The 27,446-nt window shown below is 40.8% G+C and overlaps 1 protein-coding gene across 1 annotated transcript in view; it reads right to left on the bottom strand.

The window, feature by feature from the left end:
• The window catches only part of necab3 (N-terminal EF-hand calcium binding protein 3), a 76,894-nt gene that overhangs the window by 9,765 nt on the left and 39,683 nt on the right, over positions 1 to 27,446 (bottom strand). Inside the window, exons 5-11 of the mRNA XM_049588636.1 lie at positions 26,471 to 26,568; positions 21,636 to 21,772; positions 15,837 to 15,958; positions 9,462 to 9,541; positions 7,067 to 7,120; positions 2,270 to 2,382; positions 559 to 636 (exon numbers count right to left, since the gene is read on the bottom strand). Of these exons, the coding sequence (XP_049444593.1) occupies positions 559 to 636; positions 2,270 to 2,382; positions 7,067 to 7,120; positions 9,462 to 9,541; positions 15,837 to 15,958; positions 21,636 to 21,772; positions 26,471 to 26,568 (682 nt within the window). The remainder of the gene's footprint in view (positions 1 to 558; positions 637 to 2,269; positions 2,383 to 7,066; positions 7,121 to 9,461; positions 9,542 to 15,836; positions 15,959 to 21,635; positions 21,773 to 26,470; positions 26,569 to 27,446) is intronic.

The raw sequence follows: 27,446 nt of genomic DNA, 5'->3' as shown, positions 1-27,446 counted from the left end.
TCTACAGTGAAATGCGACTCTATCCATTTTACATGGTGAAAAATATATATGTTTAAGTCATGTTCACATGTGGGAGTGGCGGTGGCGAGTTGAACAAATACAGACATCCAAAGGAGTACTCATACCCATCCCTAATATATACATATATGACAGTTAAAAATATATAAAAGTACAGTAGGTTCCCAAAGATGAACTGTTTTATTTGACTAATCAAAAAATATAAACGTTCAGACTTGTCATTGAAGGTCTTTCATTTTTTTCAAACCACATTTCTACTTAACAAAAGAGGTCTGTGTAGATTCATACACTGATATGTGTACGACCATTTAAAACCATTTAAGATACTTCTGTGTGTGTGTATGTGTGTTTCAGTGTGTGTGTGTGTGTGTGTGTGTGCGAACTGAGAGATGGGCCATCTGTTCATCATCTTCACTGGTGGGGAACATTTCCATCAAAAAGTTAAGAGTGCCAAACAGTCTGCCAATATCTGACACACAACAACAACACACACACACACACACACACACACACACACACACACACACACACCATACTGACCTCATCCAGGAGATGCGGTCTTGCCAGAACTCATACATTATGTAACACAACTTTCCCGGGAGCTTCTGAACGGACACACTGACAGCAGGGTGGAGAAGAAAAAAGGAGAGTGGGGCAAGAAGAGGATACAAAGTGAAAGAGAGTTTGCACTCAGTGAGGGTACATGACATGAAAAAGTTTCAATCTTTTGAGAGATGTCAGAACTAAGCAAGACAGCAGACGGCATAAAAGACAATTAAGCCTTAATTTCCATGAGATAAATTAAAGACAGTGTCACTTTGTGAGAATAATAAATTATTATTAAATGTGTTATTACTGAATTAATTTTCCAAAGTGGTCTCATCCCGACTCGTCATATTTTGACACCTGGGCAGAAGCCGCCTGCAGCACTACACTGGAGACAGCCTTTTGCATTGTATCTTGATGCAGAAGGGGTCTGTGATTAGGTTTAGGCAACAAAACTACTTGGTTAGGGTTAGGAAAAGATCATGGTTGTCGTTGGTGACATGAGCCGACTCATGGGGCAGAAAAATGAATTCAACACAGAAGTGCCAAAAACTGCAGGTCCTTGAATGGCCACTTGAGGCTGGCTCCTGATGTGAGTTAACTCCCATAGATCCCCATGTCAAAATGCCCAACATTACACCAAAATTAAACATGTGCACAGCCTGGTATGCATGATTAAGGACAGAGCCAGTTAAGCCCTGTTTCCACCAAACACTTTCAGTATGGTACCTTTGGAACCAAAAGTAACCCTTCAGACATGGTACCTAGACCCTAGCGTTTCCACTGCAAACAGTACTCTTAAATGTGGGCGGGGTTGTTGTCACTCACTGCTCCATCCAGCACTCATTGTATTTCCTCCTCTACCAGTCTGCACCTCACTTAAAACAAAACAGAACAAGCTGGTTACAGTGGTTACAAAACCAGCCACAACTCAGCCCTGACCGTCCGCTATTGACCAATCAACGGACTGTAGTGTTCACAGCTCCACCTTTTAGTACCAGATCTGTGTGCTAGGTACACCAACAGAGGGGGGACCAAAACTGGGGATGGTACGGAACGGTTCCATTGGTACCATCCACAACTTTTCACAGTGGAAACAGAAAAAATGTTTACAGAATGAACTGAACTTTACCTGCTTGGTGGAAACAGGGCTTATGAGTGAAAGGCGAGGTGTAGTTACAGTCTATGAGTCAGATCCACCCCTCACTTCTCCACAGCTTCACCCTCTCGCCAAAACGTGGTCACAGCCAAGTCCTCAAAGGGAGTCCACAAACCAGTGGGTGACATCCTGGTAGCTACGTCCAATTATTTTATACAGTCTATAATGATGCACATGGGTTTACATTGGCGTTTGCTGAAAGCCTGATGTGTCATTATCGTAACACTGCCAAAGCAACTTATTTGGACACCTCGGGAATGAGACTGGGCTAAATTTCCAGTCAAGCTGCTCACAGTTTGGGGTCACATAAAAGCTGCTAAAACATCTAAGATAGATGATAGATGATATAATGCTCGTGGGAATTTTCCATGAACACTACTTTTCCATCCTTTTCCCTCAGTTTACTCGCGCAGCTTTGGCACCACTGACAATTCAAACCCCTGATTCAACACTGTCTCAATATTCAAAAAGCTACCTCAGCAGCAGAGCCTGACACAATGCTTAAAAAATATATTGCTTTTCCCGAAAACAAGCAAAGACACTCACTGCAGGTTGTCAGAGTGGGCTGCGGTGGCATCGATGTAGCTCTTCAGGACTTTCCGGAAGTTGTCCAGATCTTCCTCAGTCACTGACATCTGCCTCTGAACCAGCAGGATGTTCTGTTGGCGATGAGACAAGAAACAGAGAGTAAATGAAGGGACGACAAAATGTCTGCCCAGAGGAAGAACAGGTTTCTGTGCGTGTGTCTGAGGAGGCATCAAGCTCATACCCCTCCCTCCGAGGTCCAGGCGTGTTTCCAGATATTGTCAACATGGATACTTTTAAAGCATTTGATGAGAGACTGATTATACTTTCCTGAGGGAATGTATCTCGCTGTCACCAACAACTGATGACATATAAATACACAAACAGTACATCACTTGGTATTGCTCTCACTTAAGGCACTTTGTCAGTACATTCAGTTGTCAATATATCTGAAAGCCTGAGTGCAAACAGCTGCAGAGAGAAGTATGGAGACACTGACTGTAAAGTTAAGTGAGATTCAAGGTCACTTCATAAATTTTAAGCCACTAAGATGCAGCAAAATGATTTCATAACAGTATACTGACGCTGTACCTGCACTGTAATAACTGTGTTGCCAAGACATCTCATCAGTGTCATCTGGGCTGTCATTTTTTCATGTAAGACACTGACAACAACAGCTGGCTCTCCCCTCTCAATTAAATCTGAACTTACAGTAAGTCAGCATCGCAGTATGCTTTTCACACTTTGTTCGTCGAAGTCTGCCGGCAAAGTAACGACAGCACAGTCAACTAAATGTACCATGAAACTGTTCTGTAAAACACCCGCTTTCCATATCAATCCATGGACCTCCTGACAGAGGGAAAGAAAAGATACTTTGAAATCATATTTTCTTTCCCCTGCATCGATTGATGTGGCCAGCTAACGAGCAACATCCCCGCAGCTGTCATTGATTCAGCGTCCTCGTCAGGGAAACCGGGCTTGAACTTTAAGGTCCTCTGCCTGGTCTCACGATGCAGCACGTCAACCTGTTGCCTTCTTTACTTTCTCAACAACTCAATGCAAGAGTGAGTCACCGCGGCAACCAGTAAAAGTAAAACTCATCTTATGACTTATCTTTTCCAAAGACTTGAATCTGCCTTGAAAGGTCGGTTCACCTTCATGACAAAAAGACATATTTTGGGTGCCATGAAGGTTTAGTTTTGAGATATCAATCTCTGAAATATCCTGAGATTTTTGCAGCCACTTCAATACAGTGGAGGATGGAATTTATATTATGATGCTCATAACATTTAAAAATGACATTTAAAAAGTGAGTAACACACAGTCCTTGCTGTGGAGCGTTGTCATTGACCATCTTTCTGCCAAAAATACAACCTGTGAAAAGTTTTTCAGTGTTTTTCAGAGCAAATTTATGTTCAGCTCAATTGTTTTGCAGTGGCAGGAACTTTGAGGATACTTAAAACCTCAGCACATAAAATCAAAACAATCTACACAACCAGACTCCACTCCAGGTGAGTGAAAACATATGTAGCCCTGTGGATAAGCTTAGAGGGTATGATGCGTTTGGTTGTGTGTGATGGTATCTGTCTGTCTGCAGCTTATCTCGCAAACTACTGGACCGATCAGCCTAGTATTTTATATGCACATTTATGACTGTCTACTCAAAGATCTCTTGTGATTCATAATTGACCTTTCTCTAAGCCCGCCCCTTTGTGATGGTCCGACAAGCTGTCGCAGTAAGCATGGAGCCCACACTGTAACTAACTGCACTCCCTGAAGAAATATTATCATATTTTTGGAAAAATAAAAGAGTGATTCCAGAGAGAAGCAGACAGAAGGGTCTACAGTCTGCGTTTGATGGATATATCCAGGATGTCAAACTGACTCAGCAGCAACAACAGGTTAAAAAGACAAAGATAGTTAGAAGCTAAAGCCGAACTATAGGCTACAGATCACAGTGTAAAAGTGAACCACCACATCACTGCTGATAGCCACACAAGACAATGAATATAAAGGGAGACTTTGCTGATATTGAACCAGCTGTGTGGCATCGCAGTGTGTGCAGATGAACGTCAAACAACATTCATCTGCGCACAATGTGATGACACAGAGCTGGTTGAATATGAGCAAAGTTTCCCTGCTTCCCTTCACTGGTTCCTGTACAGCAGGGTTGGTCTTTGTTTCACTGTTATAATCATTAAAAAGCAAAAGCAGCATGTGTATACGTTCAGTAGGCTATATCTTCAGTAGCTAGCTAGCTAACCCTACACTTTTCAGGGTTTGAGTTTGGTTTTGGAACAGGGAAGAAACGTTTATCTTTTTCCATCCTCTCCAGGTAACGAGTATCATTAATACACGAGTATTGCTTGCTTTGTACTGCAGGGTTTCACTTTAAAAGTGTTATTCTAAACTCCTTAAAGAAATGGAGAAAGAGAAACACTTTCTACCATTCTCCTTTTTTCTACCAGTATCAAAACATTTAAAAACATTCACTTCACTGTTGCTGTTATAAGCACTTTGACATAACTGTCACCATAGCTACTCCTAACAAAACACTCTCACCTGTCTGTGTGTGTGTTTCACACCATTTCTACCTCTCAAGTGCATGAGTCAGTAACATCTTTTGTCCATGTGTGAACACGTCAAATATACTCACACCAACTTTTATTTACTCTCTCTTGTTGAGGTGAACCCTGTAAACGTCAGCTGGCCCTTGTGTGCTTCCTGCTGAACACTTTTTCACCTTGAGGTTTGTCATGTATTGATTTTCATAGCTGGAATAAGCTTGAATGGGTAGAGCCTTGCCCCCAAAAACCAGACATTAGAATTGCAGGTACAGGAGGTTGTGGTATCATTTGGTGTGAGGATGGAACAGGTGCGCTGCTTGACATTTAGAAGGGGGACAGCGAGCAAACACGATGAGTAAAATGCATTTTGTGGAGAGAATAATTGCTGAGCGCAGGTGGAAAAGAGTCTAAATTATATTTTGTCAGCTTTTTGGAAGATACTAGAACTACTGGAGGTGTACACAATCAGGAGTAAAAAGAGGAGTAGCAGGGGGTGTTAATGGAGCAGTCACAAGTCAAATACGTAGAGGGGACTCATGCTGGCAGTGGTGAAATGCTCTGCATAAAGTAATCTAGTCTAGACAGAGTAGCAGCGACTCAACTGTGCACTTCTTCTATTTTATGTTGATGTATGCAAAATTAATGTAACATGAAGAAGAGCTGAGTGTGGTTCCGTTTAAAAGAACAAAATGTGAAAACATTGTTTTAATCAGCAATCATCCACTAAAAGTCTTTCTTAGTTTGTACTCCACTTGATTTGCACAGTGAGGAGCAATCATCGTAATCAAGCTGCTGCACAGTCTGACATAAGAGAGTTGTTCTATATAATAACTCTGCTGCGCGGTAGCTCCAGGCAGAGACGTGTCACATTTCAACATTGCAATGCAGAGGCCTCACCGCACAGTTCGACCTTGAGTGTTTGATTGCTGTGAGATGCTGTCTGTAAAATGTTAGTTTGGTTTATATGGAGTGGTTTCTGTGCAAACCAGTCCTTGTTTCTTGTGTGTGTGTGTGTGTGTGTGTGTGTGTGTGGCAATGCAACATTAACAATCTTGGAAAAAATCAACTTAAAAGTTTGTGTTGTAATGATCAAGCTTTTACATCTTGCTTTAATAACACCCTGCGTGTAGCAGCTTGTGATGTAATCCATGCACCACTTCAGTAAAATGCTTGTTTTTCATCTTACCTCTAGTGCTATTTAACAATCTAGATTGTTTTGGTGTGAGTTGCAGAGAGTTGGAGATATCAGCCGTAGAGATGTCGGCCCTCTCTCTGATATAATGGATTTAGATGGCACTCTGCTATGAAAGACTCAACAGCAATGTCTCTTTCCAGAAATCACGACCCGGTTACTCAAGATAATCCTGTCATGTTTCATTAACAGAAAGGAAGGAGGGCTAAAGCTATCTTTTCCAACAGCTCCCACTGCTTATTCTCCAACTTTCAGTTTTTGCCGTCTGGCTCTCGGCTCAGATTTCCCCCGATAAGAGTAACAGATAGAAGCACTCTTTCAGTCCTACTGCCATTTCTCTTTTGAATGCAGGGCAGAGGAAGAGTCAAACTTTTGGCTGGTTGTTACTTTTGTTATGATCATGTGATGAGTGACGGTGATGATGTTGATGATGATGATGGTTGTTGTTGTTGATGACCACTGTTGTTTCAGATCACTGCATTTGGTTCCCCCTGATTGTTGAGTATTTATAGTCTTATGTGTCCTCTTGTGTCTTTTTATGTGTGTTTTTACTTGCTGTGCAACTAATTGCCCTCTAGGGACAATAAAGTCGAAGATAAACCACAGACCTTGTTGTGAGCAGTTTCACATAGGAACTATTTTCTTTCTACCGAACCTCACCCGCCAAGAGACGCTTGCATCTATTCATGGATGAGAGGCTTGTGCCCAGCGGGAGATGTAAACATAAATTGCATCCTCCTTGGCTGAGCTGTAACATTAGCCAGCTCAGTGGTGCTAGGTGAGCTTGCAGAGGATGCCTGCTTCCTTCTGCGCAGTGATACAGTTGGTGGGTGTACTTTATTTAAAGTTTTCCAAATGTATTTTCAAGTCAAATGCCATCTATTATACTGGGGAGAAGGCAGACATCTCCACAGCTGATATCTCCAACACTTGGCAACTCACACCAAAACAATCTAGATTGATAAACAGCACTACAGGTAAGAGGGAAAATGTGTATTTTAGATTTGGGGGTGAACTGTTCCTGTACAAAGTAAAATGCTTGTATCAGTGCTGACTTACAGACTTGTATGTGCTGGCCAGTGTGTCCTCTTTCAGTGGCTCCAACTTGGGACCCTGAAACAAGAAGGTATCAAGTATAAGAAGAAGCTTTCAGCTCTGGTAAACATGCAGATAAGAAATGTCACTGATGCCACAGGTATGGGCTTAAATAATGAAAGCACTGAACCAATCTGTAAATCAGGAGAGCACAACGTCTGTGAGAAACTGGCTAAGGGGCTGTGCACGTGCCGCATTTTTTGAGCCCTTAAATTGATTGTTTTCGATGAAGACGCACAGCAGGCATGCTCAAACTCCTTCACACACGTTCCAAAAGGCCTATTTTTGAGGGCGAGACAGCTGCACCCTGAGATAAACCGAGGTCAACTTTTAGAACGCAGCAGCGCACAAAGCATGTCATGTGACGGGGACCAACCAATCACAGCCGACAGATATTTTCCTTTCCTCCTTAAATATCAGTCTGTGGAAAATATGCAAATGTTGATAATTTCAGTGCAGGACTACCCAGAGCTTTACATCTCATAAAACATTTTTATTTTCTGATTTAATCAACACACGCAACATAAGTCAGTACAAAATTTTTTTTTTTATAGCATTTTGGTAACATGAGAGCAAATAAGTGCTGATGGTTTGAGCATATTTACACCCTATCTGCAGTCATTTGCACCTGTGGGAGTATGCACCCATTTGAAGGCTGAAGGGACAAATGGGGAGCATAAAAGTTGGCAAAGTAAATGTTACTGTAATATATTTTTTCTGTTGCTCTGCTGTAACATGATATCTGGCTTTATGTGTGTGTGATTTGACATTTTTCAGACACTGTGGTGTGAAACAAATTCCCTACAGGGCTATAAAGGTTACATCCATTTATTCAATAATGCCATTGTGTTTCTTATAGCTACAAATGTAATAGCAGAGCAAAGAAATGAGCCGTAGCCACACTCCAGAGAGTAAATTAAAATTGTATTTTTAAAGAAAAACAAGTGAAAACATGCTCATCGCACCTGATTTTTTTTTTCTCCAAACATATCCGTGGGCTTTTTACAGCATATAGTCTATAAGTGTATGATGCTATGAATAATGAAACACAGTGTAGGTAGTAAAACAGAATGAGGTTTCCATCTTAAAGGTTGTAGTTCTGGTGTGTGTTTGTGTGTGTGTGTGTGTGTACACGGGGAACATAACCTTTGAGGCAGAAAACTCATTCTGTTGCATCTGAGAGAGCAGAGTACGGGGAGAGAGATGGACAGAAGGTGTATGTGTGATGGTGGTGGCACTGAAGTGTGGGGATGGATATTGCACTCCGAACATCCTGCAGGTTATGAATTGTTTTGATATTGCGCTCAGAGTCCCTCCGGGTCGGGAAAAACTGATGGCCAGAGAGAGACAAATGCTCTGAGAGAGGCTGAAAGGAGTGGATGGATGAACATCAAAAGATTGGAATAACAGGAGTTAATAAAGAAAAGAACAGACGGAGAGAGAATGAGATGAGAAGGAGACGTGGCAGGAGAGTGTAAAGGGGATTTGAGATGTGGTGGCGAGAACAGGTCATAGGACGCGGGATGAGAAATGAGAGGTGGCGAGGTGATTGCTTTGTGTCTGACAGAAACACAGATCTGTAGAAGTCCTCTTAGAAAACCATCATTTTATACATGATGTGAATGCACCCTTTGCTCTTTCTTATCTCCCCAAATGCGCGAAGACATGCTCTAAATTATGCTGTTAGTGAATAAATTCAATAGAAATGTACATCATGGAAAATAAGAGAGAGTTTATAAGATGTTAATGACTGTAAAAACACACAAAAGGTCCATTCGCAGGCTGTCATCACAACTAAAACCATTCAAGCCCCAAGATGACGCCTTGTCCCAGACATAATGATCAAAACAGAACATTTAACTATTCAAGTAAGTCCACGTGTCCTACGTAGTCTTGCGATCATATGAGTGCAGCCTCACAGGTGTAAAGATCTGCACAGCTTGCAGAGCTGCAGTGTGTACTTCTCATTATTCTTTACACATTAATATTTTATGCCCCAAAATATTTGAAAAGCTAATGCATTAGGCGATACTATTTTGCATATTCCCCGCATAATTTGTCACAATTTATTTAATAATGAATATGTTTTTTAAAAGGAGGTGGCAGGCCTGTGACAGCAAAACAAATAGCCCACGCACAGCTTTTGTTATTTCCTATTAAATTGATTCCATTACCTGTTCTGCAAAGTTAATACATTTCATGTTGATGGTGGATAGTATTTAGTGGAAAAATATGCGTTCATCTAATCTATGGGGGCTGAGAGGGTCAAAAATATAAAAGCTCTGCGCTCATGTTTTCTTAACCTTTCAGATTCAATTTTTATTCCACTTGAAAATATACATAAAGAAGAGTTTCATACCTGACACTCCAGTTTATCCAGCAGCTGCTGCAGCCTGTTGATCTGAGAGCACCAGTTCTCTCCATCTTCCACACACACACCTGGAGACGACAGTTAATCATCAGAATGACCCAAAACAATGTAAATCTGTGTCCCAGTTCCATTGTGCATTACTCAGTCATGGATGTGTTAACAGAACTGGAATCAGTGTTGAGTGTGAGGCCCTCTTCATCCCTATGGAAGTTGTTCAATGGCAAATTAAAGGAGCTACAGTATATGTAAGAAATCTAAAGCAAATAGTCGTAAAATCCTCCTAGTATGTTACAGAGACTAAGGAATAATGTTCATATAACATACTGATCTCAGCGACAACAATAGTACAGCCAGAATATTCGCATTTAAACATTTTTTTTACGGTCCGCAAATCATGTTTATGTTTTGAGTTTGTGTTTTGTCCTGTTGTGCCACCCACCGCTGTCTACCAGTCATGCAGTCAGTAGAGTCTCAGCATCAGTTACAGTTACGACTGAGCTACAGCAGCACGGCAAGCAGCATTAGCAGTGTCCCGGTACATAGCATTAGCAGCCAGCTCCTCAGCTGTATCCCGGCAGCAGCGTTAGCAGTGTCCCGGTACATAGCATTGTGGGTGGACACAACTCACGGCAGTATTTTGAATTTGAGTGCAGTAACCGTTTTGGGCACATTCTTGCTAAATTTCAGCTAAATTTCAGCCGTACGAAATTACCCAGATCTTTCACACCTTGGGGCCCAAAGAGCAAGCACACAAGAGACTTAGGCCCTGATCACACAGAGACAGTTTCAGCAGCTGGAGACACCATTTTGTAAATTGCTTTCAATGAGAATTAAGCTTTTTGCTTGTGGTTTTTGAGTTGCGACATGCCTGGCTTCTCAAGTTGAAAAAACTTTAACTCAGAGTGGAAACCCACCCCACGTCATCTCTTTTTTCACCATTTTTTCCCCATTGTCCAACTGGATGATTTGAGAGGCGGGCCTTCTGCGGTGGTCACAACAACAAGTTAACAGTTGGCAGACAATTGAGGAGAAACTGGTTGTAGCGGATGCTGGATACCTAGAGCTATACAGCCCGATGACAGACAGCAGGTTGTCCAACTGCCCCTGAGTCATCGTAAAATATGCCTGGAAAAGGCCATCATTGATGCAAAGCTCCTGGACCAACTGGTGGTACTCCCTGTGATCCACCCTCTTTATTAGGGTCTCATGTACCCACACAGATCTCTGTTTCCCTGTGCCCAACAAACTATTTACTGACAGCGTCTCACCCTCAACCGCGGATTACTGTGAAAACAAAAATGGTAGACTGATTACACAGGAAGGTTAGTGTTAGGACATGGTGGGGTGGTTGCCTGGCAAAAATTAAAAGCTGCAGCAAGTGTTGCTCAGACAGTGCAGTGCACCTCTGTGTGATCAGGGCTTTACAGCGGTTGAGCAGCTACCTTCCGGTTTAGCACTTCACTAACCTGAATGGAGACAAGAATGATGTAATTGTGTGGCTCTTCTAGACTTTTGAAATGTTATCAGACCAAATGGATCAAATCCTGATGGTGAAACGAGTCATTTCGTGGAGGCTGGGATGCTCAAAAAAATTGTATCCGCTGATTTACAGATATCTTTTTCACAATGTCTTTTTGGGCCAATGGCATCACACAATGGACCCAAACAGTGTAATTTCACTTTTGGTCACTATGCTGAATTGCCCGCAAAGCCCAAAACTGTTTCTGGGGGCTTGCACTAAGCCTGCTCTCACCAAAAAACCAACCACATAGGTTGTCTGTGCAAGCAGCTCATTAGAGCTCATACTTACATTTATTGTAAGGCAACATCTTCTAGTGGCTATAGTAGTAAAGTTCACTTACTGTTGTACAAATATCAAAGAATCACAGATAGGTTGGGTGGGTCAAACAAACACAGGGCTTTCACCCAGGAGACGAGTGTTTGTTTCCCAAAATCAGTGTTGATTTCTTTTAATAACAATGGAGCCAATCATGCTAGTATGTGTAGCATGCTACACTAGTGACGTATGTGACATTGCATTGTGGGTAAAAGTACTTATTTAAAACACCATGACATTTTTTCTACACCTAACTACATGGTTTTGTTGATAAACTTAACCGCGTGTTTTTGCAGAGGAGCTGCGACCATTTAACTGGAAATATAACATCACGTAAGTCATTTACGAAATCAGTGGAATTCGACCTATGCTGTCGTTGAAGTATGAGAGAGTGTTGGTATTACTACTCCTGATTTTGTTTAAGGAAAGCAACAGTCTGTTTTTATAGTATTGATATATACTGCAGAGTTGGAAGACAGCTGAGAGTTTCCTCTCTGTGTTTAATCATTTCATGGGTGTCAACAGACCCAATTCAGTCATGACCAAACAGATGGTATCATCAGCTGACAAGGGCAAAGACACAGAGGGCAATGCAGAAGTGGGTTTATGTGAAAATGGCTCCCTGTAGAAACAGCTTTAAAAAAAGAACATGTCACATACCAGTATATCTATTCCTACTTCAAAAAATCAAAGGATTCAGTGGAAATAATTATTGCAAAATAATATAGAATCATTCACCCATATGGCGATTACTGTTTAATCAAAATCAGGTTTAGACTTCTTATTATGTGTACAATCAGAAATCCAACTCTTGATGTAGTGCAATGACAGATCCTTTAAGTTTTCTGACCGCTAGGGATCATTCATTTTCCTTGTGGGATAATATATCTGATGTTCAGTCTATCAATACAGTGAAGAAAATAAATGAGGCTCAACATAAAACAACAGTCTCTAGAAAATGTCAATATGATCTGTGTAGGAGAAAAAGAAGCCCTCAGAGAGAGCTTATAGCAGCTCTAATTATGCACAATATACTTGTGATGACAGTGATGGGAATAGTCCATGAGTCCATGTGTACACCACTGAACACGATACCCCCAAAAGACCACAATAAAACGTACATTTCATTATTGATGTGCTTTGTTGGGAATGTCAAACTAATTATCATGATGTCTGGAATGTTGATTTATAGTATGGTGTAATTTGTCCAAGTAGGCTGATGTTGATACAACGCTGCACACACTGACAAACCTAACAGTGTTTATCCCTTTGTGCCATGGAGCTTTGTTCTGCCGTGCAGACCTTAATGTCATTTTGGTCTAAAATGACATTTTGTCCTTTGTGGAACAATACAGAACTGCTGTGTGATGTGGACAAATATCCTGTGTCTCCTATGTTGTGTTTTGTTGAAAACAGTGGGATATGTTTCCCATAAGTACAAAAAGTTTTTTGGCTTTGATTTGTTGCACTTAAAGTGCTTTGTTTACTCATGCATAAAGTTACCGTTTTAGGTGTTAGAACATGCAATGTTAAAAGTTAGGAAAAATAATACTGCAAGGTTTTGTTTTAATTCAATACAAAGATTAATTTAACCAATTTGGTCCTAATGATGTGATTTGATAATATGCCATCAAAAGATAATTATGGTATAGTGGTTTTAAAAAGCTCAAGGAACTGATTGATTTCTTCTTATTCCTGTTATATTAAATTAAGTGGATAGTTTCATTTCATTTCAGTGTCACTGTAATCAACAACAAAGTGAGAGATAAAATGACAGTTACTGACTTTTGCTTTGGCTAGACATCTTATTCTGTTGCATATAATGCAAAGGCACAGGACCTTGAATTAAGAATGAGGGTCAGTGGTCAAGTTTGAGCTCAAGATTTCTTTATAAAGAAATTTAAAAAAAAAAAAAAAAAAAAAAAAGCCACATTTTCAATATTATGCCTACAATTCATTTGGACAAAAAATAAAATAAGATAAAATAAAAATGTGTCATTTTTTCCCTCTACACTCTGGTGAGTTAAGATCTTTTGCTTTTGTAGGACAGTACTGTTGTCTAAAAAGTATTAATCCAACTGAAATCACCTTAAGTCTTCTCTTTATGTTGTCAAAATAATGTCAACTTGATTTTAAATATTTAAATATTTTATGAATAGTTTTTATTATCAAAAACAAAATCTTAGAAATGTTCCTTTCCGTCTCAGCCTGCTGGAGGGGTGCGTCAGTGTCCAAATGGGAGCGAAACAAACTTCTGTTTCCTGACTAGGCTAAATGCCATGGGCAAACACATCAGCATCTCAGGTACGTTTACATGCTGTTTAAAGGAATACTTCAATATATGCATTTTTGCTAAGAGGTTTCTGGTCTCAGACAAGAACAAGTAGTGTGCCAGTGCTGCTTATTTATCTATTTTAGATAAAGGTTTCAGCAAAAATGCATGTGTTTGAAGTACTGAGCATACAACTGGGTGAATATGACTTAGATTATACTGCGCAGGTTGTGTGAGAGTTTTTGACATAGTTTTGTTGTTATTAAACATGGACCCTTATAACTTCAATTCATAGACATTTTTTTTATGTTTGTTCACTGTAGAGGCATACAAGGGAAATAAAGTTTTCTTCAAGTAACTGATAAACAAATGATCAGTTGGGGTGAGATTTTCCTTTACGTGCTGCAGCTGAGCAGCTAATGAGCTAGCCAGCCCGCAAACTGATGTCAGCAGTGCACCTCTCCTCAGTGAATGTTTGGTTGGAGGCTCCCTCAACAAGCTCAGCTGCAGGACAAGATGTGTGTCTGTGTTTGTGAGTCAGATAAGAAGGAGACATTAGCAGGAAAGCTGGTGTGGGTTGCTCAAAGTCTGTGACTCTTGTGTTGTGTAGGCTGCTGTCTGGTCAGTGTGACCGTCTGCTCTCTGCCTATGATAGAACGCAGACGTCACCGCTTGACACAAGGTTTGATTGGCTGGTTCAAAATGGGAAAGTGTCTGTCAGTTTAATGGAAATGTTGGGACACAACACAGAACAAGTGATTTACAGAGCAGATACGTAGCAGATAAAAAAAGCAATTTAACTTCAGTCGGAGTTTAAAAACACATCAATGAAACACATAATTGCACTGAGAAATGTTTCTGCATTGTGATGAAAATGTGCATGATAGTTTGTTTTGAGTCAGTCGCACATAAACCATCCTGCTGTCACAGATTTTCACTTGAAAATAGTCTGCAGCAGATGCACTGTTTACTCCTGTTTGAGGAATGATTGCTAAAATCTACTATATATACAAATGTATGCGTGGGTGGATTATGAGACAATGGGCCCCTGGGCACAGATATGCAAAGGGCCCTGCCACCTCTCCTACACAGGAGCAAGACACACAGACTTTGAGGTGGTTTTTAGTATCTTTGTAGTTGTAATCATGTATCTTTCTGTGGTTTTGTGTCTCTTCGTTGTAGAGCTGCCCCCTAATAGTCGAGCAAACGTTAGTTGACCAGAAAGGTCATTAGTCAGCAAGATTTCATTGGTCGCTTAGTCGCGAAAAACCAAAAAAAAAAAAAAAAGCTTCTGAAACTCTATTAGGAGCTGCGCCTTGTTAAAATCAATCAAAACCTATATGACTAGACCATGTGGGGATTTATTTTGAAAGGACAGACACAGGAAGTGGCCACGCTCAGCAGTCAGACAGGAGTCACGTTAAATTCCACAGGCTAGTTAATAACATGTCGGGCAGGAAATCCAAAGTGTGGGATCATTTTGAGAAGGTGAAGAATGAACCCAAGGTGATATGTAAACTCATCTTCATTGGTCGACTTCAAACATGACGTATCATCTGAAACATGGAAGTAACTACATGCCCATTAGCCACTTAGCACAATCATTACTGCTTTGCCCACAGCGTCATTAACAGGCGGCTCGCTCAGTGTGTGACGTGCACTTGTAGATAAAATATAGGCCTATATTAATGAAGGTTCATTAGTACGGTTTGGTATTTCTCTGTAATGTAGCACAGTGTTAACAATGTTACTGATACTATTCTTTCTCACACCTTCAACTCAAACCATTGTGTTGCCCCGCCCAAAATATATCATTTGATGATTGAATTAATATTGTAAACATGCAGGCGACTAGTCGACTAATGGCCCTAAATGACGACTATTGGTCGACTAGGAAAATTCTTAGTGGGGAGTAGCCCTACTTTGTGGTCAGTTTGAGTCTCTTCATGGTCGTTATGTGTTAATTTAAGTTATATCTTACATGAGAAGGCCTTGCTTTGGTCCCCTGGGCCTGTGCTCAGTGGGCCCTCCAGTTATACATCCAAAGATTACATCTTCTTTAAGAACCAATCAACTTAGGGTTGAAAGAAACAAATCGAGTAGAGAAGTGTGAGAGTACTGAGAGATTAATTAGTACATTGTTAGGTGTGGTCTTTGATTAAACATAAAACATAAGGGAATATGTTGAGTTTTGGTTTCATGGGATTTATGCAGAATAAAAATGATTTAACATATAATAGGATTTTCCTCTTACCTGTGGACAGGATGCGAGAGCAGGGATCTGATGGGGACATGCACAGGTTATTATGGATCCTGCGACCACACCGCCTGCCATTCCCCTGTACTGCTGTCAGCTCCGGTGCCTTTGCCTCTCTCCTGCCATGACAGCAGTGGAGACCCAGGGAGACAAACATCAGAGAGAAAGACAGCAACTGTCAGAGGGATGTGGGGAAAAAAATAAAACAGAAATTGAAGATATGGCAGACAGAGGTAGCCACACGGGGGAATGAGGAAGAGGAAATGGAATTAAACTACAGGAGGACAAGGAGAAGACTTGGAGACAGGGTGCAAGAGGAAGACAGAGAGAAGCAGGGAGAGAGCAAAGGAAGCATGAATTAATAATTGATTCAAATCAGAAACTGAGATAGGTTAATGTGTGAGACAGAAGGAGAGATGGGGAGTGAAATCAACGGTGTGAGACACAAGAACCAGAGATAAACAGCAAGTGTCCAGAATAGAGGTGAAAACATTTAGAGAGCGGCCGGATACACACCAGTGCTTATTAACCCACACGCTGGGTGTTAAGAAGGATGGCCCCATGTGTGCGCACACACACACACACACTCTTACACCTCTATCTTTGTGAGGACCCTCACTGACATGATGCATTCCTTGGCCCCTTACTGCTCGTTTCCACTTACATATGTGTATGGAGACGAGGCATTCATTCATTCATTCATTCATTCATTCATTCATTCATTCCTATTGGAATCTCTGTGATAGCCGATGTGCCTGCGAAACTCCTCCCCTCTGTAATAATTCAGTCCGGAATTTGCCTCAAGTACGTTGAAAAAAATTGAACTTTTGCAGTGGATTTCGTTGAGACTGTATGACTGTGTGCTACCTTAGCTAACAGGCTGCTAACTGGCTAACAGGCTATTTTCTTCAATTCAGTTGCCTGTGCTGGTGAGTTTGTATGATTAAAAAAATACTTGTTTATCTAGTTTTAACAGTAATGAATAATGTTATTAAGCTAAAATATGGTTACACATTATATACAGTCAGATTGTCATTATGACTCATTCAGCCCTTCATACGTCTTAGTATAGAAATATTTCACAAAACATGGCGCACACCTGGCAGGCCAACATATTAATTTATTTGTTGCCATGCAGTATACATCCTGTTTCTATCACGGTAATGTTCCAAGCGCATATTCCAAACTACTGGATGGCGAAAATCTGACAAAATTAGCCTCTCTCCCATGACCATAGGTAGTTTCTAACAGGTTTCTATCCACCCATAAAGAAATGCACTTCCTTGTGTTGGACACTAGAGGCATCATTTGTATATTTATAGATCTATGGACACCAGTCACATACATAAGTGGAAACAAGGCTTGAGCTGTGATCGCCTACATTTAGGTGTCTGAGTGAGCAGCTGGCAGCTAATAGTGCTAACAGCACCAAGAGTGCTAACAACGGTAACAGTGTTGGAAATGAGGCGTCACCATAACCTTAACCATCACAAGTACATACCTAACCCCAACCCAAACCCAAACACTAGACTAAACCTTATTTTAACCTAAAGCTTAAAACCAAGTCAACTTTCAAAAGGGTCTTTAAAAGATGTCAGGATTGGGCAAACCGTCCTCACTTTTCAAAAACGTCCTCACTTGTTTGGGTCCTCACTATGTATCAAGTACAAGAACACACACACACCACCTCTGTGGTAAATGGAAAGTGATTCCCATCTGTACATGCAAAGTGTCAAGGGCAGGACATCAAGCACTTTGTGTGGCTATGTGTGACACTAGAGACACAACCAACACCCTCACAATGTGTGTTTGTGTGTGTGTGTGTGTGTGTGTGTGTGTGTGTGTGTGTGTGTGCATGCTGTGACTTCACTCGTGTGTGTCTGTGGGTCTCTAAACGCACATTTATTTGTTCTTGTTAGTGTGTGTGTCTGTGTGTCTCTCTTCCCTTTTGTTGTGTCTTTGTGTGTGCATGTTATTATGTGTGTGTGTCTGTCTGTGTGTGCAGCTTCACACTGACAGCGCAGAGGGAGCGCATTGCTAGGAGGTTCTCATGCTGAGAACAGCCTGGAGCCCAAAGGCCACTGCAACAGCCATAAATCCACTGCAGGGAAGCAGAGGAGAGAAATAAGCTGTTTGTTGCCAACTCAATATGTCTCTAATTCAGCCCCTCCCACTGCTCACACACTCTGTCTTTCTCTTTTCAAAATCTATACCTGTTTGCACAATCTTAACAGTTATTCACACCCTAAAAGATCCTCATCATGTCCTTTTGTACGACGCCCCCTCTCTTTCTCCTTTTTTTCCATTTATCTCAGACATTCTGCGCTATTCATTTAATTTTTGTATTCGTTTTTCTTTGCTTTCTCGTCCTCCGTGACACACTTGTTCTGTATTTCAATGCCACCCATATCATCCTTTCTCCTTCTACTCCCCCCCTCTGCCTCCCCCAGTCCCCTCTCAATAATTCACCTTGGCTATAATCACTCCATTATTTCCAATAATACCAGTGTGGCACCCAGAGGGGAGAGAGGAGAGCTCTGCTGAGCCCCGACACACGCAGTGTAACAGACAGCCTCAGCTGTGCTACCAAATTGGGTAGCCACGGAAAGTGGGGGAGGCATCCTTGTTATTTAAATCATCAACAGTCGGTTGAAAGAGTTTGAAAGCCATTTGTCATGATATTGACCTGTGTTGAGATAGATTTATACTCATTAAACGTCCTGGATGGATTGTCTCTCTGAGCATCTTCTGCATTGACTTTCTTTAATAGGTGATGCATCAAAGAAATGCAGGAGCCTATCTCAAGACTCTCAATGAACTACAATGTCTCAAGGAAGGTAGAAAGTACAGGATTTTCCATTGCAAAAAATAGCAATCATTTTACCATTTTAAACGGTGACCCTAGCTCAGTGATTCCCCAAATTCCAAACTGGTGGCAGCAATTTAAATCTGTTTTTATTCCATGAGCTACATTTACATTTAATGAAAGCGTTAGGCTCTCTGACAGAAATACTGAGTTTCAAGCTGTCTGCCTATTACTGAGGCGACTGTTTGAATTACTGTGAGAATGTAGCAGATCCAAAGTTTTGTGTTGAAAGACACACTCTGAAGAAACGCCTCTGAAGTAGCAATGATAAATGGGATTTTCTTACTGCTTATACAGATGCTGTCTCCACTGACAATTTTCATTTTTAATAGCAGAGAGGTCATGCAGCTCTGCATCATACTGTAGGGATGCTTTCTGCAGCAGTTTGGAAAATATGTAGAAGAATAAAGGGCACAACATATTAAGTATAGTATTGTGCTATGCTATGGATGGCTGTGCTCAAAAGTAATTGAAACAGTTCTCTCCGTCAGACATCAGCCTGATTAACAACACATGACTCGCAGGGTTTTTTTTTGGTCTTTGCCTCCAAATTTCAGCCTACACACTAGTGTTTCCCAGGCTAGTGGGGTAATGAATATTATAATACAATATGGTGCAATATATAGTACAGCATAGTGCAACACCTGGCAAAGGAAATGTCATTCTAGTGCAGGGGTGCCATTTTTCGTTTCTATTGTTCTCATGTATCTGGACATTGTGTTCTGTCTTATAGGGGTGCAAAAAAAAATACTGATACACTTGAGTATCGCAATATTATATTTTGCAATACTGAACTGATTTTCAAAAACACTTAGTTTTTCATAAATAGTACAAAGATTTGTGGCAATTTTCTGTTGTGTTTAAGCCCCTGTCTGCTACATCCTCCAGTGTTTTAACCTATCTTCCGCCATCTCACTCTTGAAACAGAAAGAACACAGGGTTATGAAACATGCAGAGTCAAAATGGGCGCACCGCTAGCACTGATAGTTTTCAAAAAAATTGATTATAAATGATCACAATATATCCCCTTGCTTACAGTACTGCAATATATTGAATTGTCATCCCTGTATCCTGGCACGTATCATATCACCAGATTCGTGCCAACAGTGTGCTGATGATTTTGCAGGCTAACCTGGACGTTAAAACCGCCCTGGTTCCCTCGACAAAAAGCCAATAGGATATTTCCATTTGACTTTGATTTTTGCAGAAAACAAGCTTTGTTGCAAGCAGAAGTTTATGACGTTTATATGTTTTGTTCAGCGAGATCATCTTCACAAATTGACGCCACTTTTGTAAATGCAATAACTAGTAGTAAAAAGTGTTCGGCTATAAACAAACCACACCACGGTCACATGATTTCAACGTCACCACCATAATTAAGCTGTTAATATGTGTTCGGCATGATGACGCTCTGTCGTCTCATTTAGCCACTTGTCAGCATACGCCTCTTGCAAGAAATGTTAAGGCTTCAAAATTCACGCTCGAGAACATGAGAGTCTCTTAACTTTGTGTTAGCCACAGACATGTTTTCAGGGATCTAACAAACAAAAAAAATCAAAAAAACAATTAACTTCGAGATGAGGGAACCCGAAGTGCTAAAATGCTAACTCATTTCATTTTAGAACTCTTTCCTGCACTACTCTATACACAGCCCTAATGTCTAATGTAACATACAGAGTGGCACTTCCTCTACCGAGTCCATTGTGCTCTATGGTTCAAGAAGTCTTCATTGAGTTAAGGTGGAAAACTAAGAGAATAGTGAGTTTAAACTTAAGAAATGATTGATTTAAACTGTATACTTAAACAGGATGACCTTTGCTGAGGTGCTGCGACAAGACAGAGGAACAGGGCACACTGAATAATTTCATAACTCTGGTATCTGACTTTCAACAGGTCAAACAGTAATATTCAGGTGGATGATGATGAAGAGGAGGAGGATGTGGACCTCACACAGAATGTGGAGACAGAGAAGGAGGACAGCTTGACCAAATGAAAGACAGGAAGGGAGTGGTGATAGCGGCTGGATGCAGTGAGACATTCTGGTACAGTATTTTTGGCATACTGCATGTGAAATACTATTTTTTTTTTCTGGCATACTGCGTAGTATTGTAATATGGGTGTTGAAATGCACCACTTTTGTCGCAGTACAAGCAGTGTTGCCAACTCTTTTGCAATGAAAGTAGCTAGCACTAGCTCCAAAAGTTGCTGAAAGTCATTGGATGACATCATACACTAAATTACGTATCAGTGATGTAATTATACATTAATGGACGTATTACAACTTTACTGCATCAGTTTTAAAAGAAAAACCCTCAACAAAACATTTGAATGGAATCGAAGCTCTGGCACTTTTACTATTAGTACACCACTTCCTTGTGCTTCCAATCCAGAGAGGGAGAGCGTCAGTGTAACCATAGAAGCTCACTACGATCAAACCCCCACCTACTGCACAGCACAAGGGAAGAGAGGAGGAGAGACCCCACTCTAATAGCAGAAGAGCCTTGGACTGTCATAACTCTGAGCATCATGAATGGAAATGAATTTATATATTTCTCCCCTTTCCTAATGGTCTGAATAAGTTGCTAAATTTGTTATTAGTCGCTTCTTAGAAATAAAGTTGCTACGAAGGTCTGACAAGTCATTAAATCTAGCGAGGAATTGGCCAAGTTGGCAACACTAATTAGGGTACAGGAAACTTGCACTACTTCCTGGTTTGGCACTGAATATAGAAATATTTGGTCCTGACACATAATTGTAACCTTGAGATCTGCCAGCAATCAGAACATTGCCAGTGAACTTGAGGAATTCTCTTTATTTCACTAATGCATTTCATTCGGGTGAGTAAGTATTGCTCAAGGCCACAGTATAGATGGTGTCTTGGAATCTGTACAAGTAACACAATACAGACTGTGTCATATTGCAGTACTGACGGGGCAGGGCTGCTTTGTTCCTCCACAGCCTCCATGGCACACTGCAGGGACCTCTGTAGAGACAGCAGTTGACTGGACGTCTCTCTTAGCATAAACCTGGTTACGAACTGGCCCAACACACTGGAACCCTGGTACTCCTGAGAGACAAGAGAGTGACACACAGAAGGAGAGGTTACAGCACACAATGCCCAGAGCAACAAGACAGTAAAAGCATCTCAGAGACAAGACAGGCTGCAGAGATGGAGGGAGAGATGTTTTGATAGCTCCTCCAAAACATCAACAGGCACTTGTGAAATGTGTGACAGCAGCAGTTATATGGGCTAATTAATTCTCTGAACACATGCATTATTCAGAACTGCATATCCAAATTCCAAGGTGGAAGAAGTTTAATAGGAGACATAATTGCTGCTCGAGTCCCCAAACACAAACGTGATTACGCACTCTCAGAGGGGCCTTATTCTCGCCATGTGCTAATGAACTAACAGTGCAGCAGCTCTTTGTCCAAACTTATAATAACAAGTAGCCTCCACTGAAAATGCATCATGGGATTAGCAGTCCATAGCACTCCATGACAGACCACAGCTGCTAACTAGCGATTGCACAATCCTCCATGGATTTCCCCCACTCCAACAGCTTTAAAGAAGAGCCAGAACAGAGGAACAAGGTGATCTAATTAAGACAGGATGCATAATTATTCAGCACACATCTCCTCTCCTCTCCTCCTTTAACAAGCAGTGCTGTTTTTTGTTTTATTGGAATTCAAATCCCTGATTCGGGGTTGTTATCCTAAAAAAAAGTCCTGAGGAGGTTTTTAAAAATCTTGTCAACTGCAATTAAATAATGACTGGGGAGCAAAATTTTAGGCTTCTTTGGGGTTTTTGTTACACACACTGAAACATTTTGAGTATCAGATTAATTGTTTTCTGCTGGAGCTACAGCATTCAAATTCATAGACTGTCAAAACACAGAGCTGACAAGTCTCTTCAACATTAAGCCAATTTAGCATATTGAATATCTCTCTGTCTAGACCAACAGTGACTGTTTTTTTATTATTATTATTTTTATTTATGAACAGTTCTACATTTTGGGAAGTACACTTATTGACTTTCTTGCTGAGAGATAGATGAGAAGATCAATACTGCTCTCAAACCTGTTCAGTAAATATGAGGCTACCATCAACAGCCTAGCTTAGCTAGCCTGACAGCTAGCCTGAGTTAGTTACCATTGGAGTCAGGCTGTTTCCCACTGTTGGCAGCCTGTATGCTAAGTAAGGAATAATGTATAATGAGCCGGTGAATACTGGGAAAATAACTCCCGACAGGGGAATAGGGAATTATTTTCCCAGGATTCACCGGCTCATTATACATTATCCTGCTTATTACATGGTTAATTATCAGTTAAATAAATAATGTTGTCTGCCTCCGCGAAGTGCATTAAAACCGACCGGATTCGACAACTTTTGGTGAAAGTTTTGTACTCACCCAGGCTTAGTGGACTGAACCGAGACATAAAACTTGCGTAAAATGTCATTAAGCATGACTGCCGAGTGCATATTCAAATCCGTGTTCTTTTGTTTTTGGCAGAGGAAGTCCGTATTCTTATTCTTCAGCGGCATCCCATTCCTCAAAATCCTTATAGCTACTCTCCAAATAAGTTAAAAGAAATGTTAAAATCAGCCACTTCACTTCAACGCTGGGCTACATAGCAACTGTGTAATGACCGTTGCTACTAGCAACGGTCATTACACAGTAATATCAGACCGCTGATTGCCGCGACTGACCAATCAGAATACAGCACTTAATAGAGCCGTGTAATAAGTTAAACTAACTGTCTCCGAACTGTAGCTTCACATATACATACAGAAATGAGAATAGTATCTCGTGTAACTCTATGCAAGAAAGCTAATAACATAACATACAGTAAATATGAGGCTACCACCAACAGCTGATTATGTAGCTTAGCGTAGCACAAGACTGCAAACGGGGGGAGACAGCTAGCCTGGTTTTCTTACCATTAGACAGCATGAGGCTAGCTGTTTCCCACTGTAAGCAGCCTGCATGCTAAGTTAAGCTAACTGTCTCCTGCTGTAGCTTCATATATCGTACAGAAATGAGAGTGGTATCTTGTGTAACTCTTGGCAAGAAAGTAAACAAAATAAACAGTAAATATGAGGCTACCACCAACAGTATTAGCTTAACTTAGCACAAATATGGCATACAGGGGGAGACAGCTAGCCTGGTTTTGTTACCATTAGACAGAGTGAAGCTAGCTGTTTCCTACTGTTAGCAGCCTGTATGCTAAGTTAAGCTAACTGTCTCCTGGCTGTAGCTACATATTTACTTTACAGACATGAGAGTGGTATCTCGTGTAATTCTAGGCAAGAAAGTAAATAACATAAGTGTAAATAAATATGAGGCTACCACCAACAGTATTAGCTTAGCTTAGCACAAAGACTGCAAACAGGGGAACACAGCTAGCCTGGTGTTTTTATGATTGGACAGAGCAGCCCCTGTGCGCTAAGGTTTCTGTGTCCTGGCTGTAACTCTAGGCAAGAAAGTATATAACATAACTGTACATTAAATATGAGCCTATCTCCAACAGCCTATTAGTGTAGTCTAGCACAAGACTGCAAACAGGGGGAGACGGCTAATCTGGTTTTGTTAGCATTTGACAGAGCGAGGTTAGCTGTTTCCCATTGTTAGCATGCTAAGATAAGCTAACCGTTTGGCTGTAGCTTTATATTTACTGTGCAGACATGAGTATCTTGTTTACCTCACAGCAGCAAAGTAAATAAGCATATTTCCCACACTATCAAACTATCCCTTTAAAATCAAGCATAATATATGGGAAGTAGCCTGATGGAAATGTGTGTGGCTGAAGTGTTGTTTATTCCCTTTTTCTAACCCATCAGTTTTGGGAGACTTAGAGCAGCATTAGCTCTGTCTGTGCATGCCAGAGTTTCCTCTCAGCAAAAAATGAAACATGCTTGTAGCATAAACCTCAGATTCTGTGTGTATGCATGCATGCATGTTTGAAACAGACTGTCCGGGGCCCCAAAATAAAGACTCCATAGGCTGTTAGTACAAGCAGGTTATTACAATCCATATTTACATTTATTGTTAGGCAACAGCCTTTACAAGGTGTTGTAATTATGACTGGAGCAAAGGAGGGAGTCAGGAGACTCAGTATTATTTAACAATGTCTATGTAAGGATGAGGTCAAGGTGGATGGATGGGTCAATCAACACAGGACTTTGACCCAGGAGACTGCTGCGTGTGTCCAATGTGAAATCAAAAGTTGAGTTATTTCATGTCAACGTCTGAGTAATTTATGAGACACAAAAATATTTAACTTGTCACGTGAAAATGCACTTAGGCTATTTTACCACAAATCATAATCTTTTACTAAACCTCAGTAGTTCTGGGTGGGGTTGCACCAGTTTGGCATATCTCTCTACTAAATTCAGGATTTAGTAATTACTAAACCACTACTAAACCCTTAGGAATTACTAGCTAGTTTGCAACTAGTTGTTCACTAATTTTGGTTGCACCAGACCAGTTTACGCAATCCCGTATCTAGTAGATGCGTAAGTGGTTACTAGTCGCATGACGTGACGACAACAACTTGGCTACCCAGTCAGCGTGCGGAGCAGAATGTACACAGGAACAGCTGGGCGCAGCCGGGCAAGATACTCCACAGTCTCTTCAGTCGGTAAGTAGCCAACCGTAAATGATATGTATCATACAAACTGTGTAGCGTTGTCGTTTTGGGATGCATAACATTCGCCCAGATAGCATTTTGATTCAACGTTGAATTAGTGTCAAATGGGTTAAAAGTTAAGTCAGATTCTATCTGGGAGCCTAACGTTAGGTAAGTTTGGGTAACAACAGAAAACAACCGTTAACTTTTGGCTGCTCTGTTACGTTAGTGGCACAGGTTGTTAAGGCTACTATTGCAGCTAATCCAGTGTATATTAAAACGATAAACATTATGCTAACGTAGTCGTTGAGGTGTCCACACAACGGCACAACACCTGATGCACTGCCCGGCACACAGTACTTTTGTGGACTTGGATCGTGTCCCCAACCACATTCTGCATCGACCCCGTAGCGAAGTATCGCAACGCGATTGTCACTTGCAGCGACGGAGGTAGAGCCCTGTTTGACTCGGACCCGTGCGCAATTGCCAGAGCCAGCATGTCCATGATCTGCATTATCTGGTCGCGCCTGAACCAGTACCGACAGTAAATATCTAAGTCATCGTACACATCCAAAGGGTGGATTCGGTCTCTCAAAACCCTTTTCCTAATGGCAGGTTCTCTGTTTTGTAGAGCAAGCCTCTCTCAACGAGCCATAGTTGCTGTTTTCTTCATTTGGTTTTGATCCTGTGTCGGCAAACTAGGTAACTAGGTAACAGTTACACAACCGTTAGGGTAGGTGTAAATATTTAGTAAACACTTAGTAATTACTAGCTCTACGTGATTCCTAGTAAAATTGGTGTAACCCATTTTAATTTAGTAATGACTAAATCTTGATTTAGTTAACACTTACACTTTTACTAAGGTTAGTAAACACTTTGTGAAAGGTGGTGCAACCGGCTCCAGATCCCTAAACCTAACCACAACCGTTTCGCAGCGTTAACCACATGGTCAAAACTGCGACCGTTAAACGGCCATTCATCATTTTTGTGTTGAGCTCCTGCCATCAGTGAAGGTGCTAAGTTAGGAAATGTTCCTGTGGGTCAGAGCCACTTGCACTGTAGGTTTACACATCTTTAACATGCATTTCTGCACTATAGAGGCTTGATTTAAGGCAAATTCACAAAACTAAACTTACCTCTTTAGTTTTATCCATTGCCTTTAAAATGGCAATATTCAGGCTCTCCAGAGCTGAAAGTACGTTGAGATACTCCCCCAGGTGCTGAGAAAAATAATCTAACAGGAGATAGAAAACAAGCTATCAGTGTCACTACAATGTCAGAACAGTCAAAGGTTTAATTATATGATGCCTTAAAGTTTGGAGACAAATTCTTAGATGTTGCCATGACAGATTCCAATTAAGAGAGGACCATAATGGCAGTGAGGATTTATATTCTAGAAATGGGCAAATAATATCCATGTTTAGTTTTATAAACAAGTGGAGCTGGAAGTATTTGATGTTCACATGCCTGTGTGTCAGCAACACTAAATGTCAGGAAATAAATATTGTCATTTAAATCATCATTTTACCCTCCTGGTGTGACAAAAATAGCTTATCCACAACTGTGTACACTGGAGCCGTAAAGCTTAATTTGATACCACATATAACCAAATGATAGAGAAACTCCTACACACACTTAAATTTAAGTCACAAATGATAAAGTTAAGAAACAATTTTAAATGAATCAAAACAAAATTATGTACGGAGAAAGTGCTTCAAACCAGGTCAGCAAAGCAGAGAAAGACTTCAATCTTAATTAGTTCTTAGGTCTTAATTAAAACCTAATTTAACTCTAACCAAAGAGTGCATGTGATATGACACACAGATCTGAGGTTAATGGATCAGCAGCACCTTTTACACTCCTCTTACTTAGATTCAATTAAGTTATCCACCTGCATTTTTTGCCTCTCAGAAGAGAAGAAGAAGAGCAGAAAAAGACTCAGTGAACTAAATCTGAGACAAGTGGAACATTCTGTCATGGAAAACAGTCAACTTCTATTGACGTCAGATGGAAAAGATGCCATATCCATTCAATAAATTATGCAGAAGTTTTATTCTGGGTGCTACTGGTATTTACAGGTTTCTGCCCTATTTCTTCACTTTATTCAGGTCA

This window comes from Epinephelus fuscoguttatus, linkage group LG1 (genome assembly GCF_011397635.1).
Source record: "Epinephelus fuscoguttatus linkage group LG1, E.fuscoguttatus.final_Chr_v1".
In the NCBI taxonomy this organism is placed as follows: domain Eukaryota; kingdom Metazoa; phylum Chordata; class Actinopteri; order Perciformes; family Serranidae; genus Epinephelus; species Epinephelus fuscoguttatus.
Note: the sequence above shows the minus strand (reverse complement) of the source record. Positions and strands in the feature narration are given on the sequence as shown.